The sequence below is a fragment of the Melopsittacus undulatus genome, chromosome 3, assembly GCF_012275295.1.
Source record: "Melopsittacus undulatus isolate bMelUnd1 chromosome 3, bMelUnd1.mat.Z, whole genome shotgun sequence".
Lineage (NCBI taxonomy): Eukaryota > Metazoa > Chordata > Aves > Psittaciformes > Psittaculidae > Melopsittacus > Melopsittacus undulatus.
This window is the reverse complement of record NC_047529.1, coordinates 45262332-45279012: the sequence shown is the minus strand read 5'-3', so window position 1 is coordinate 45279012 and position 16681 is coordinate 45262332. Positions and strand designations below refer to the sequence as shown.

The 16681-nt window shown below is 35.5% G+C and overlaps 1 protein-coding gene across 3 annotated transcripts in view; it reads left to right on the top strand.

Moving 5' to 3' along the window:
- Positions 1-16681, top strand: part of COL12A1 (collagen type XII alpha 1 chain) — a 101291-nt gene that overhangs the window by 67475 nt on the left and 17135 nt on the right. For all 3 annotated transcript variants that reach the window (XM_031052759.2, XM_031052757.2, XM_031052758.2), the window contains 11 exons: positions 307-471; positions 1627-1665; positions 1759-1897; positions 4027-4169; positions 4545-4654; positions 9723-9872; positions 11054-11131; positions 11748-11834; positions 12668-12721; positions 13248-13343; positions 15287-15340. In XM_031052759.2, coding sequence (XP_030908619.2) covers positions 307-471; positions 1627-1665; positions 1759-1897; positions 4027-4169; positions 4545-4654; positions 9723-9872; positions 11054-11131; positions 11748-11834; positions 12668-12721; positions 13248-13343; positions 15287-15340 — 1115 coding nt within the window. The remainder of the gene's footprint in view (positions 1-306; positions 472-1626; positions 1666-1758; positions 1898-4026; positions 4170-4544; positions 4655-9722; positions 9873-11053; positions 11132-11747; positions 11835-12667; positions 12722-13247; positions 13344-15286; positions 15341-16681) is intronic.

Below are 16681 nucleotides of genomic sequence, written 5' to 3'. Positions count from 1 at the left end.
GGAATTGAGAAGACTGTACATTTTGTATGAAAGAGTGAGGGGAATATGTAGCCAAGGTTGTGTGAGATTGGATAATGCCCAATAAAAATCAATGAAAGAAGGAGGAGAAAATTAGGGTTCAGAAGTCAGTTTAATCCCTGATGGGCTTAGATAGGGTGAAAGGATCTTCAGAATGTATTCTCATAATGAAGGCCAGATAAAAGAGTAGGTAGAGTAATCAATGACAGAGATGGGCTGTGAAATACTGACCTGAAAAATGATAATTTATATTTACTCTATATCAAGTAACAAGTGTTATTTTTACAGGCTTCAGTATCTTTGTGGTTGGTGTGGCCGATGTAGATTACAATGAGCTGGCCAAGATTGCCAGCAAGCCCAGTGAGCGTCATGTATTTATTGTTGATGACTTCGATGCCTTTGAAAAGATCCAAGATAACCTTGTCACCTTTGTGTGTGAGACAGCTACCTCAAGTGAGTAGAAGACACTGTTTTCCCTTTTCCCAAATGAATGCATTGCTATTAGCCGTATATACTGCTACAGCTGTGCGGTGGGCTTACCCTGGCTGGGTGACAGATGCCCACCAAATCCGCCCTTTTACCACCCCCTTCAATTAGACAGGGGAGAAAAATATAATGAAAGGCTCATGTGTAGACATAATGACAGGGAGAGATTTTTCACCCATTACTGTTATGGGCAAAACACACTTGACATGGGGAATTTAGTTTTTCATTTATTACTAATCAGAGAAATAAAACCAAATCTTAAAAGCAACTTACCCCACCTCTCCCTTTTTTCCTGGGTTTATCTTTGCTCCCATTTTCCCTTCCTCCTCCCCATGAGCAGCACATGGAGATGGGGAACTGGGGTTGTTGTCAGTTCATCACATGCTGTTTCTGTCCCTTCTGCCTCCTCAGGGGAAAACTCCTCATGCCCTTCCTCTGCTCTAGTGTAAGGTTCCTCTCATGGGAGACAGTTCTCCATGAACTTCTCCAATGTGAGTTCTTCTCATGGGCTGCAGTTCTTCATGAATAGCTACAACGTGGGTCCTTTCCACAGGGTGCAGTCCTTCAGGAGCAGAATGCACCAGTGTGGGTCCCCCACACAGTCTGTGGGTGCTAAAGAGGTGCAGCTATAGTGTGTGATGCTGTTTTAAAATTATCTAAGTAAAGTTCAGTTGTTTACTCAAGTCAAATCCTTCTATGGCAAAAATGAGAACTTCTCAGGCCTGACATGTGCAACTGTGTTCTGCCTCAAGTGCTGGTTCCTGAAGAGCCATTATAAATCTGCAATTTTTCCTTGTGAATCTGACATCTATTATACAGCCTGACTCATGCTTTAAATATTCATGGAAAGACTGTGTCATTGTGCTCCTTTCTTCTTATGAATTAGATCTTAAAATATTTATTCCATAGAATTTGTTACAGTAGAAATATCACATTAAAAGTAATGAGTAAAGATTTTAAGAGTACATAGAGCAGAACGCAGCATGACAAATATAAAAAAAAGTTGACTGGTAATGCATAATAGCACAGACTTTTTGGTAATAAAACTTTATGAAGTATATATACGTTTGTATCCTGTTAGGTTTTATAGTATTTAATTATATATTTTTCCATGTCTTTTAGCTTGTCCTCTCATTTACTTGGAGGGATACACTTCACCTGGTAAGTAACTATCTAATATTTTGGTGTAGGTTCATTTGTGTCTTTTCCAGCTCTACAGTGTTTATATTTTTCTTTTTCTCTCTGGATTTAAAGGTTTCAAGATGCTGGAATCATATAATCTAACAGAGAAGCATTTTGCTTCTGTACAAGGCGTATCACTGGAATCGGGCTCTTTCCCAAGCTATGTAGCATATAGACTCCACAAAAATGCCTTTATCAGCCAGCCAATACGGTAGGTAAACTCTAAAGACTCATATTTAAGGCAAGCAGTTGAGGAAGGATTAACAGAGTTTATAGATGACAGCATTAGTATGATGTTATGGAAGTTGCATTTATTTGATATTCTTTTTTCTGAGTTCCAAGAAAAATACTCCGAAGAACATATATCATTGTTCTCACTAAATGCAAACCTATTTCTTCCATTGTGAACTGTTCACTATTAATCCAGTTGTCTGTTTTCTTTAGATATTATGCTTCTCAGCCATTTGAGTTGCATATAATCCATGGTTTGTCCTTAAGCAGTTGAATACCAGCCTCCATCATACAAAGAAAGAGCTTAGTGCTCCTGGAGGTAAATGGTTTCAGAATGGAGGGATAAGCACCACTTTTTTGCAGAAGCACCACCATGCTGCAGTAGGTAGCACATTGATGCCATTTGGGTAGTTTCTTCTCTACTTGAGTTGCCATATTTGGCTAAGGAAGTGGAGTTTTCAAGAGCCCACGGCCTTAGTGCTTGATTATGGAGAGGTAATAAATATATGGTCATTCTTGCCAACATTTTTGTTCACAAAACCCAAAAAGCACAGTTTTATTAAGAGGGGAGCAGTACCTCTCTCTTTTTCTTTTTACATTTGTTCCTCTCCTGTCTACTTGAGTGTTTCAAAAAAAGTCAACCTGAGTCGGAGGAGATGCCTACAGATAGCCCATTATTGCTATAAAATTTGTGAAAATTTAATCTTCTTTTCATACAAGCTTTTGAAATCTGCAATTCTGTAAGACTGGGTAAGGATCAGATCCCAGACAAGGGAGCTGAAGTATATGAAGAAATAACTTCTTTTTGGCAGCCTTCTCAGCTCACAGCTTTAAAGGTGGAGGACTTGTGGGCTTTCTGAGTTCACTGACATGTCATTATAGCTGTGGGAATGATAGGTCTCTGACACCCTGGATTTTTATGACCTAGAGAAGTAAAGATAATTCCATTTTTGCAGCTCTCTTACATTAAGATAAACCTTGCATTTAGCAGGGTAAGAAAGATGATAAAATGACAATAAAGAGACAGACTTCCTATTTATTTATTAATTTTTTTTTTAGAATGTTGTGATACATAGTCTGTTGTCTGCTGTAAGACATGGAGTAGGCTTACCAGCATATTTTGGGCACTTATTTTTCATCAGATGCTAAAAAATAAAACTCACTTTAGACTGAGTCACCAAAGTAATAAAAGCATCCTGATCCTGATGGCATAGCTGTTTCCATATCTGAAATATCTTGGTATACAACTTATAAATAGTGTTATATCTGCTTCAATATTTTCGTTTTTGCACTGTGCTGTGTGGTGTTGTTGACTTAGTGATGTGGTTATTACTGCAGTGTCCATAATTGTATGGGTACGTAAGCTTTGCCTAAAGTACAGAGAAGCTCCTTTCTCAATTTTGAGGTTTCTGTGTTTATGTTCATGAGGCCAAATCGTCTTCTTAGTTCCATTATAATAGTTAAGGAGAAGCATAAGCTACCTTCTTTCTTACAGTCGTCTTCCTGCATTCCCTCCCTTCCCCTTCAGAAAATGCTGGAGGCCATTTAATGTATGTTTCTATTTACTTTTGGCTTTCCGCTTTTTTAATGTCTGTCTGAACATCACAAATCTAAAGGTCTGCCATAGATGCAGAATCCAAATACATCACCAATTGCAGAGAATACAGTAAAAAGCTCCTTCACAGTATCTGTGCCTCAAGGGCAGCAGTAGTTACATGCTGTTTTCTGTTGCCTGTCAAAAACAGGCCAGAGCAATGCGGCAGTAGGTTTTTCTTTACTTATCATCAAGGAATTTTAAATATGTGTAGTTTATACAGAATCTTGCCACAAGAATACATCTCCAAGAGTTCTTGGTCATATTCTGGCTTTCTTCATAACTGTGGTGGCTGGACCAGTTAAAGACAGACTCAGTTCATTTTAAGAAATAATGTGGTGGTTTTTATCACAAAGTACTCTCTCTTTTGAGAGAGTAGTTAAAATGCTCAGTTCCATTAAACAATGTGGTTTCCCTGTTACTCTCATGTCTTTTCTTTGAAAAAGAAAAAATTATTAAGATCTTCTTTTCCTTATGTTTCCATGTGATGAAATATCTTCATATTATCTTAACAGGGAGATTCACCCAGAGGGATTGCCACCGGCATACACTATCATTCTGTTATTCCGTCTTCTGCCTGAATCCCCTAATGAGCCTTTTGCAATCTGGCAGATTACAGACAGAGATTACAAACCACAAGTTGGAGTTGTGCTTGATCGTAAGGATGATTATGTTTATTGCATATAGAATTAATACTTTACGTTCCTTTGCATGCATTCTTCTAAAATATTTCCAAACATGGTAAAAGGATTTTTTTTTTATTTTTAAGAGATTTTTGTTTTTACTTTGTACATCAATTACTTTTTTTTTTATTTTTTGACTAAGAATAATTCACCTAAGCTACCTTTCAACTTTGGTATTGCCTCTAAAACCTAAGAAAATACGTCTATGTTCTTATGGGTCATTAAGACCATCTGTAACCCTTGTTTACCAAATTGAATGGTATGCTACATTTTTTCTATAAGTGTATTTTAGGATGATGATTTTGGTAGTACATATGAAATGAAATTTATTTAATTTTCATTCATTGCAGCTTCCAGCAAAGTCCTGTCATTCTTTAACAAGGATACAAGTGGAGAGGTTCAAACTGTAACTTTTGATAATGATGAAGTAAAGAAAATCTTTTATGGAAGTTTCCATAAGGTAAAGGATTGAAATTATGAATTTTGCTTTCTAAAGTCCTGTTCTTTGAAACAAAAGACAAACAAGCAGAAGGCACTGTCAGTGACTGGTCTTTATGCAGTACTGTAAATTGACATAGAGACAGATCATGTAAAACAAGATCTCTGAAGTTACAGCTTTTCTTTGAACCAATTAAGAGGTTTGTCAAGATTGTCAAGGTGGGGGGATATACCAGAACAAGACATGATAGCCTGATTTCTGAGACATGAAAGAGGAAGAATAAATGATAAACTGGAAAGAATAGGAAAGGAAGCTGTGGTGAGAAAAGATTGGAGGATAGTGTAATAGTTTGAAATCATTAAGAGAAGAAGAAAATGCAGCCACAGAAAGTACATAGCTGTTGACTTATAAAGGCAGGGAACCAATTTTTGGAGATTAATAACATATTGAATAAGATTCATATGGTTAAAAAACATATTACATGCATATGGATATTTTGCATGTATGAATGTGTATTGGTATGTTTCTGGCTTAAATTTACTGGCCCTAAAATGTTACAAAGTAACATTAACCTTTGAAACAACCATCATGGGAAATAGCCCATAAAAGATGGTATAATCTCTTTGTGATTTAGAATGAAGCTCATGTTTTTTGAATTGTCAAAATGGCTAGTAAAATCCTCATATGTTACTGCATCTGCCTTCAAATGTGATAGTTTTGTGTTTGCTTTTCTCATTTTGTGCATCTAATGATAAAAATTTGATCCTGCCAGGCTTCCTTACCGCTAGTTATCAGGAAGTGTTTGACTCAGGCTACATATGTATCTAGAACACAATTTAAAAAAGATTTTCTTGCTAGGTTAAGTATGTATATATAAGATAAAGTGAGTTGCAGTTGCAACATTTTCGGTCATCTGAAATGCACATTCTCATTTATGCACATTCTTTTCATTTATCTCCCTTTTGTTTAGTTTAGTTTTCTTCTGATGACTAAATATTGCTGTAGTATAACATTTGTTTTCTTTATGATACTCTCTCCTTCATGACTGGTCATTATGAGCATTCCTCGGAGGATACTGATAAGAGGTTGTCTCTGTCAACTTCCTGGTACTAGAGGCCTCATTGTCAACCTGACTGCTAGGCTGAAAGCAGAGAAAGACATCTGGTGCCACCTATTGTGACTTCATCTGTTAAAAACACAGATGACTACAAAAATCACACTAATATAAAAGCTATTGGTTTCCTCAGAATTTGACAGAGGATAATTTTCAAATTACTTAGTTATATGCAATTATTCTTGTTTATAATTTATTTCATGGCTAATTGTTTTTGCATATATGAAGAAATGCTTATGTCATTGACTTTGTAGCTGATACTTATGAGTAGGTTTGGATTGTACCTGCCCTTGGCTTTTTGCCCTCTCCCCTTCCCCACCCCCCTTTTTTTTATATCTGAGTAGGAAAACTGAATTTTAAGGAAATGTGTTAACCTACTGGCATGAGAAAAACTGTCAGTAAACTCTAGCATATATTTTGTTTTGGTATAAAATCTAAGTCATCACCAAGAAGGAAGACACAGAACAGTATGGAGCATGCCTCATTTTAGATTTCAGTGTGAGTTGAGACTTCCTTTCTTCAAGTCACTGGTGTGAAGCTTTCTATATGCTGCACTGCCAGCAGTCTGGTTTAAGTATCTGCTGCTGATTTCATAGACATTGAGTTGTTTTTTTTTTCTTGTAGTTCCTCTAAATGTGATAGAGCTGAGCACAATTGTCTGACAGTGCTTACAGTGAAGCGCTGCTCATTTATCAGAGCAAACAGGGAACAACCTGCAACCCCAGCAATACTACCAGTTATGTATAACTGTTTAATCACACTTGCTTATGGAAAACAGCTGGCAAATAAAATCCAGAATTTTGTATTATTTTAGTAGTTAAATACATACGAACAGAAAGCAATCCTAAAATGACAAATGATGTACAGCAGTAACAGCCATTTGCAAATTGTCTTAAAGCTGTGGAACTCTGAATTTTTGCTTGTGAGACTATTTCCTAAGCAAAAATATATGTTATTTGGTGCAGTGTGTCATTCCCCTTCTTTATTTTTAATTTTTCTTCCCAGGAAGGAATCAAAAGTTCAGGTGTTGATAGCACCTGAAGTAACAGGAATAGCCGTGATTTAAAGAGCTGTATTTGGGATTTTTCACCATGTAACTGAGCTGACTCTGGATTCTCTCTGAAATGAATACTGAGTGCTATATGAGTCAGGTTGTTAATGATACCACCATGGGATTCCACAATTCACAACTCACATCTGGGAAAGCCCTATGTATCAGCCATGTTGATTAGTTCCCAAAATAAAGGATAGCAGTAGGTTCAGCTGGGTGAAGGAAGGCAAGTAAGATTCACACATTTCAAGAAGTACTTTTGCAATTTCTCCTACCATCCAGTTTCAAAGAAATGACAAATCTTTAGAATGCATGAATGTGTTTTCCAAAATATCACACATTTTTGTGGTTTTCATTTGATGACTTACTGGCTCATTCAGTGAAGCACAGTTAACTACACCTAACTGCAGGGAAATTTACTTTGGCATACTTGAACACTTCGTGTAACATAGCTATGGTGAAAGCTGTTGAATCTGGCAAATCCCATAGGAAAAATACAGACTGCCTGAGACAGTCGTTAAATTTATAACTAAATGTTTCGGAGAGACAGGCGACTTATACATTCTTATTCTTACCATGCTAGACTTCCTTTTAGATTGCAGTTTTATAGTAGTTAGTTACAGGAAATTTGATAATGAGTGTATGTCTTTCTGCTGATGTACATATGGGATAATAGTTTGTTTAACTTATTGATGTAGTTCATTTTGCAGTAGATCAGAACACCATAAAAGTTTATCTTAGAAGAGGTCCAGCAAGAAAGATTAAAGTATGTTTTCTTTCTTAAAACCTCAGTTCCTTCTGGCACTGAAAATGGTCAGAATTGATACTTTATGTTGGTGTGTTCGGAATTGAAGAGAATGTTTCTGCTAAGATTTTGTTTTCAATAAAAATGTAGCAGAATTGAATACAGAGATGTTTTATCTACAGTAAAAACTAGATGCCTACTTCTATTAGATTTGTACCTGGACTGCGAGATTCAAGCTGGAATTCAGAGCTGCTGTTAAATCAGCAGTTAGCTGGCTGAGACAATAACTTAGGGAAGCTCTGCTTATTTTTGGTTGCTGGGATTGTTTCTTCTTGGATGAATATGTAGCGCTGTACAGTCACTGCTGTTTGAACATTTTCAAATAGATGTTGTAATTCAGCACTGGATGTAGATTCATGTCTCCTAAGTTATGTCTGCAAATAAAAATACCTTTGCTATGCAGATGTCATTTACTTTATTTAAATTCAGTCCAGTAGAAGGATTTGCATGTTAGATACCTCGCAGAATTAATAAATTATGTATGTGATGAGTTTAAACTGCTTGATGCATTAATTAATCCATAAATTTTAATCATATCATCAAATGACTGAGTATATGGTGTATAAATTATAATGAATTCAAAGTTCTGGCATGGTACTTCTTTTATTTTGTGGAAAGTTTGGTAGACAATATCAAACTATACGTTGGACACAGTTATATTTTCATTATTTTTTAATTTGGTCTAGAAACACTGTTGAGAATGCTAATTAAAAACCCACTTGTATACACAGCACTGAGAATTAAACTGTGATGCCAACTGAATTTTGGATGACAAAAGTGAGGACAGTTTCAGAAGTCTTAATTCCAGTTACCTAAAGCACATAATGTTTAAAGAGTGCTAGATAAACTATGCTGATGCCTTGGAGACAATTCTGCATGGGAAAATATTTAATATGGAAAAAAAGATCAAATTCTCAGGAGATTGTTGAGGCACTTGTTGACTCAGGACATTTAAGGGAATCTCTATTTCAACTTCATGCTGTGCTTTTTAAGCAGTCATCAAATAGCAATATGTTTCTGAAGGGTTATGTAGTATGATAATGGAAACTTTAAAACATAAATACATACTTCAAGGATTCTTTACTGCTTATCTTACTGTCTTGATATTTTAACAATTAAATAGATGTTATAATATTGTACATAAAGTATATGCAGTATGTAAGGTATATAAAGCCACTGATATCTTTCTGTAGCCTTAAGATATTATTCCATCAACTGCATATTAGATTTTCTAAAATATCCAATCCTTTTTACTTTCTTGGAGACTCCTGAATGTGTTTTGTTTTCATAGAAATGTAGGAAATAAACTTGCATAACATTTGCCATCTGTACTATAATTTTTTTGGAATAGTAAACTTCAGTTTTGTTTGTTATTCTATTTAAGGTTTACTGTGTTTTCCCAAGCACTTAATTCTCTTGGTAAACATGCTCTCACTTTGTTAGTCATTCTTTTCACCCTTCTAAGTTTCCATTTTTTCCAATAATTAATCTCTTCCTCTTCTTTCCTGTTTCTCCTTATTTTGGCATATGTTTCTGTAGCCAGTTTTCTCATGGAAATTTCTCTCCTGCTTCTTCCATGAATTTGTCTTTTTCTCAGCAGGCTTCTCTGTTCACTTTCTGTATCTCATGCAGCTAATGCCTCTGATTGAGTCATCTGTGGAAACTGAACGCTGGATCCTTGGATCTAAATCTGCCCTATGAACTACAGACAGTCTATTAGCCCACTGGCAGTCACAGACTCATAAACCTCTTGTGTGGTCTTAACCATCAGAAAAGGACAAGAAGAGCTTATATTCATTTCCTCTCAAAAATTCTTTTTATTTTTCACTTTTATGCCATCTTAAAGCAATGAAATAGATCACTGTAGTTCAACTATTAGATTAAATAGTATTTCTTAGCTGTACTTCTATATACATCTTATGGACCTACAACAAATTTTAAAGAGGTTACTACCTTCATAGCTTTTCCTTGTGTCTGATTTTTTCCACCATTTGAAAGCATAGCAGGGTTGCTAGGAAGAAAATTTAAAACTATTACCTAAACAGTGAAATTATATTAAAGTATTAAAGCAAATATGCCTATGTGCCTTTTCTAAATATTAGATTAAACTTCTTTTCAGGTCCATATTGTTGTAACTTCATCAAATGTGAAGATTTATATTGACTGCAGTGAAATACTGGAAAAACCAATTAAGGAGGCTGGGAATATCACAAATGATGGCTATGAAATACTTGGGAAACTTCTAAAAGGCGACCGGAGATCAGCAACAGTGAGCAATAAATATTAATCCATTCATTAATGCAAGCCCTTGAAATTTTCTGAGGAAAACTATTAAAGATTTAGGATTGCTAAGAAATTGGTATTGTACTTACAGCTTTTAAGTGTCTGTACTTCAAGATGCAATCTACTCAGCTGAGGAGTTTGGGTTTGATACCTTCTCATTCTAGCTAGCTGAAAGTTGCAGTCAGATAAATTCAAACAAGAGCAGAAATGTTTTTCTTCTGATAGAGAGAGCATTTAGTCATTGGAAGCATTTACTGTGTGTTCTCTATCATTGGAAATCTTTAAATGAATAGTTTTGTTTTCCTAAAAGACATTCCTCAATGGACAGATTTTATTTCTGTCAAGACCTGTGGTGTGTCTTACTCTAAGTGATCAGAGTAATCTACACTGGCTTTATGATCTATAAGCCTATAAGGAAAAAGTGGCTGCTTCTATGAAGGGCACATTAATTATCTTAATGGATTAACTATACTATCAGTGCTATCACCTGGGCTTCATATTAGAGGATTTAAATCTGCACTCTGACCCATGTGTGCAAACCCGAACACCAGACGAAGACTCCTGGTGCTCACCATCAAATGTTTGGTTGCATGTATCAAACTACAGGATTATAGCTCTTGGGGTGAAAAAAGAAAAGCAAACATTTTTACTGTACAGTCTACATAAGTCCCAAATTCAGCCTTTTTGAAGAACTTTTCTTTGGTAATCTCAATAGAAAGTTCCATAAATGAATCTGAATTAATACATGACCCAAGGACTTCAGTTCTTAGAGCTGGTCCAAAAGATTTTTAGCCAGATTTCATTTTGAAGTGCACAGGAACTCAGATGATGCATAAATTCGTTGGTAATATTCATTCAGTATTGCTAAATATTTCTTCAGTCATATATTTAGCCCAGAGCAATCATAAGTGTTTGAAGTTCTTGTAACCTTATGTAAACTTGGTTAATTTTTTAAAAAATTTATTTTATTCCATGAATTTTATGTATTTATAAAATTTTTTAATTTTAAATCATTTTTTTTGGCTGTGTCAAAAAAAGAAGTGAATGTCTGAACAATGTTAACTACATAAAAATAAACTAGTTTTGGAGTAATTTTTAATGATAATGCCACTAGATTTCATAAATAACAACTTTAATATCTTTGAAGAGTCCTACTTTCTTTTACAGTTAGAAATCCAGAATTTTGACATTGTATGTAGTCCAGTTTGGACTAGCAGAGACAGATGTTGTGATCTTCCTTCTATGGTAAGTATAAATAAACCAGCAGCTATTCAGAAAATCATTAGTAATAGCAAATTTAACAGTATTAATATTACCCTGGTATTGTATCTCATACTATAGACAGCTAATCTAAACCACAGTTGTTGGAGCAGCCAGTGAACAACACCAGATTTCAAAGTTTTGTGTCTGAGGGAGGTGTATAATGTGCTAGAATTGAGTTGCTTAGGAATGATGGAAAAAATGTCAGTTATATTTTGTATTCCAATGATATTTAAGATCCTAGGTGTTATGAATGGAGTAGTTGTATTATTTTATCTGTTCTTAGAGTAACATTCAAAAGTAACTAGTTTATTCTTTGTCATTGCAAGCTGATTGTCTAATGGATATAAATATTAGAACTAAGGAAACTGCATATGAATTTGATTTTACCTGTATGTTGTTAGTGTCATGTATAGCTCACAAAGAAAACTGGCTAAAAATATAGAAGGTCCTGTAAAAAGTTTTGGAAACCGCTGGTTAGCTGTGTATTTTACTTGAAAACATGACAATAGAAAATCTTGCTGTTAATGTTTTAGAAAAGTATGCTGCCATCTAGTACTTCTCTTTAAAATGACAGTAACAGTTGTGATTATATTTTCAGAGAGATGAAGCAAAATGCCCAGCTCTTCCAAATGCGTGTACCTGTACTCAGGACAGTGTGGGACCTCCAGGACCCCCTGGACCAGCTGTAAGTAACTATTTGCAATGGACAGATTTTCTCATTTTTAGATTTATGGAAGTTGTTTTGTGAAACAAAGGTCAGTCAGAGAGAGATCAATGCATCCATAACATCGTGGTAATCTGTTCCCCTTTCATCTTAGTTTAAACCACAGTTGGGCATCTCCTACCAACTCTACTTATTTGTATAATAATCTTTTTTCCATATTTCAAATGTAATCACTGTGAATAGCTACTCATTGTTTGATAGGTTGAAAGAATGTGGCCCAATCTCAGCTGTCTTTCACTTCATGTACAGGATATTTTTAATGGACTGTGCAAATATTTTTCCTAAATATAGAATCAGGATTTCACTCCAAGGAAAGATTCTTTACTCAGTCAGGGAAATAAATTAGCTACTCTTTTTTTTGTGTGTGGAGAGATAGCAGTCTGTGGGTTGGATATCCTCCTACCACTATGAATATAAAGGAATTATACTCAGCCCAGTAGTACTTCTACTTTGAAGCTGTCAAAAATGCTGCATCAGAAGTCCAGTTATCTGCCAATCTACTAGAGGTGTCCAGAGATTTTGATGAATATAAATTGCCGAAGTTTATATCTGCAGATACAAAAATGACAATAATTTTTCATGGGCTAAATTGGTAGGGTTGAAGCTGGTGTGGTTTAACTGAGTTTCTGGTGCAGTTCTTTCCTAGTACTCTTTTTAGTAGGGTGATCTATGTACTTCAATCCTTTAGGCTTTCATATAAGTGTTTGATAAAGAAGATTCAAAATGCACACTGGTATGATGTACCCTTGCTTTCCCTCAACAGAATAATTTTTCTTTCCAAATATTCAATTTAGGGTGGCCCAGGTGCTAAAGGTCCCAGAGGTGAAAGGGGTTTGACTGGATCATCTGTAAGTATCTTTCTGGAATGCATCTATAATGTTGCTACATGCTTACCTGCATGAAACTTTGTATGTTTAATTATATGCTGGGCTAAGAATGGAAATTAAAAATTTATTTGGAAATATATCTATATGTTTTTTATGTGCAGCCTATGTGTTGAGACTGCATATACACAGTCTATGCATATATGTAGCCCTGAAAGCACTGACTGCACATCAGGAAACTACAGTACATGCATCAGGGTGTTAATAAACACCCTGTGGGATTGTTTTTCTTTCTTCTGTACAGAAGGGACAGCTATACTTCTGATTAAATGCTGCCAGAGGATGTGTTTTGGCCTGGGACTGCCAGCATGAATCAGGGAATAGCTTACAAAAGGATATGCCACTTGAATAAGTGTTTCCACAGTTCTGAAGTTTTAAATGTATCTCCAGGCTTCTGATTTACCTCAAGTGTCTAACCCAAAGGATTTTGTAGTTACAGATCTAAGCAGGGGTTGTCATTTACAATCTTGCTTTTATTTTCTGCTTCAAGGGGCCACCTGGTCCTCGTGGTGAGACGGGTCCCCCTGGCCCTCAAGGTCCCCCAGGTCCACAGGGCCCCAATGGGCTATCTATCCCAGGTGAACCGGTGAGTGGCCATTCTGTGTGTGGCTGGAAATGTGTGTGTAGTCAGAGCTGTCCATGGGGAATGGTAGTCTTGGAAAAGTGTGACAGCTTTGCCCTAACATTATTTTCCCCTGCAATGCAGTAGTATTACAAAGCAGGTCTCTTTCAATACAGTTGCGTTTTCTATCCTGATACATGTGCTTATGGTATGCTCTTGAAGGGACAGAGTCTAAGTGTTCTAATGTACGTTGTGCTACTCCATTTTCAGTCACAACTTTTTTGTAGAGTTCCTAGTCCTTCAAATTCTAGGATTCAAAACTATAAAGCTGTGGTGCAGGAAAATTAAGCACACAGTATTACTCTGAATATTTTCGCAGAGGTTTACATGTCTAACTTTTATTTTTGATGCTCAAATCAGTAGCTGAAAGTTCAGAGAGGCAATGGGTTCCTAGATCTAGACATACAAAACAGACCTTTGCTCCTAGGGGGCTTTCGTGGCAACAGCATGCATGTTTTAGTGAGAGGCTACTTCCAATTTCATGAACGTGCCTTCAAAGCCAGAGCAACTTTATTAACATTGATGAAGTTTCCCCAGATTCTGTTTTTTTATAGCAGATAGCATAGGTAACCTTTTGTCTACATTCTGAATATATTGACTGCTTTTGCTATATTTTAATAAGTAATCATCCCAAAAGCAGGAATATAATTTTGATGTTTCCTGTTTAGCTTGGAATTTAATATAATCAGGAACTTTTTCTATGAAGTTTTTGATTAAAATATAAAGTTTATGGAGAAAAATAGAATTAGTGTCCAATTGCATGCTGTCTCATTTTGCATTTGAAACTGGGTTACCTTCTCAGTATGTAAAGTAATTTGGGAAATGGAAAACGAAATGTGCTTTAAGATAAAGATTAAGTACACCTTCTGTTTTGTAAGGACTACATAGACAGATTTTTTTAACCAGTGTAGATGCTTTATATTTTTTTGCTATATACTGTGAGGAAAAATTTCAAGATGACCTAGAGGTGCCAAACAGCAAAAAAGGCCAATCACATTCCTTTTACATGTGGAATACAACTGTCCTGGATTCAGCTGTAGCAGTCATTTTTCTCCTTCTTAGTAGCTGGAGTGCTATGTTTTTGACTTTAGCCTGACAATAACACCAAGAACACATGCCAGAACACAATAGTAAATATATGTATTTATCATATTCAATTTGAAACCTCTGAAGAACAACACTGGTGGAACTTCTCATTAGTTTACAGTAAGTTAGAGCATGACTTTTGAGTCATGTAATTTCATTTTTCATATCAATTGTAATTGGCAGGATGTGTTTACAAATTATTTGATTATTGTGTCCTCAACAATTATTAATGCTGGATCATCATGCAAGCCACTGTGAAAAATAAAAATTGTATTGTCAATTTTAGCTCATGTTGGCTTATTTCAGACCATACATTTATACTACAGGGCTTTAGGGTATGTGGAACACAAGCTGGTTGAGAAAGGTAATGCATTGCTTCATTATATGCTCTTTCATCTTCTGTCCTGGAAGTGTGTAATACCTTTTAGACCATGAGATAGAGAAAAATAGAAATTCTTTAAAAATACCAAGCTTTTAACTTTGGTGAGTGTAGACTGCTATATTCATCAGTTGAGAAAGGTAAAGGAGTTTAAGAGAAAACATGTAACCCTTCCCTGCTTTCCTGCCTGTGAAGACACTGATATCAGTTTCTCTTACTGAGAAGACATGTCACTTATCAAATGCATTTGCAAATATTTGCAGGAAGATCAGTATTGCTTCTTTTAAGAGGTATATGTATCTTGCCTTATTCCATAACACAGAGTTGGCTTATAGATTCCTTAATTTAAGTATTTTGCATAAATATTTTGTGTCCATTACAGAAATTAATTATTCTGCTGATCTACTGTAGAATCTCTAACAATAATTTATGAAAATTATAGGGTCGTCAAGGAATGAAAGGTGATGCTGGCCAGCCTGGACTACCAGGGCGATCAGTAAGTAGATGCTTAGATAAGATAATGTTGTTTCAACATTATTCCTGATGCAGGTTGGATGCTGGACATCTGTCTTTGACATCACTAAAAATCGTGGACTCTTCTCATACCTTCCTAAGCAATAGTTTTGGAAACACAATTATCTTACACTTAGGAATGTGAAAAGTAGGAAATAGTAAACCATTCAAAACAGCAAGAGTGAAAGAACAGCTGTACTGAATCAAGCCAAATATCCACCTGGGAAGTAGTGAATGTACAGGGACAAGCCTTTGGATTAGAAAAAGTACACTGATAACTCCCCAGGAAGGTCCCTCAACTTCTGATCACCTGCATTTGAATGTCTTCCTAATATAAAGGTTGCAGAACCTTTCCTGAACCCCTCTTCAGCAATGTTGTCTAATTTCCTTCCACTTTAGGAAGTCAAATTGTCTTGGGGTATTAATCATATGCTTTCTGAAAGAAGAAAGCAATATCAAATTTCACTTATTTGCAGGTTTCTCTGTTGTAAATTAGGATTATGTTTTAAGGAGAAAAAAATAAGGACTTTTTTGATAGATGTGGATAATCTAAGGTCATTGATCTGCACATGTGGTGGCATAACTAATATTCCTTGGTTACTTTATTATCCTTGATTTTACTGGGGATAGAAATACTACATGGGAGATACTTAAATGGTCTTGTGGATTTAGTTTTATATATCAGATAAGGTCAGTTGTGGACCAAAGGCCTTGTATTCTTTACCTGTTTTATTAGTCCTTATAATCCTGTGTAGTAATGTTCTGTAGAAAGCAGTGCTAAATTTTAGTGTATGGTGAAATTAGACAGAAAAGGGGGAAGAACACGACAACATGATACAAGACTGTTCAATATCCAGTTCCTACAATAATGGTACTAATCCTACAAAATGCTGAATGAAATTATCCCTAGGTGTTCTCTAATGTAGCCTACCTATTTAATTTTAGGGGTTATTCTTTACCCAGAAGTTAGAAGGAAGAGAAAGAAAGAATTTAGAATATGCACTGTAAAGCAGCAGAATGTTAAAAAATAGGACAATGGGAGGGGGGAAGAGGGAAGAATAATAAAGGAAGAGTCTAATTTTTGTTTCTTTGGATACATTCTGATTGGTGACTGCAGCTATGCTTTAGCACCAAGTGTTAAAGCATTAGATGACATCTATAAGTCATGCTTGTAAAGGCAGTAAAGCAGATATACCTATTTTATATGAACAGTATTGAAAATTATTTTTGAAGTTGAATTATGGTCTAATAAAGAAATGGAAGTAAAAGCAGAGTGAGGGTGAAGATTCTTGTATCATGTATATGAAATAAATGGTTTCTCCTA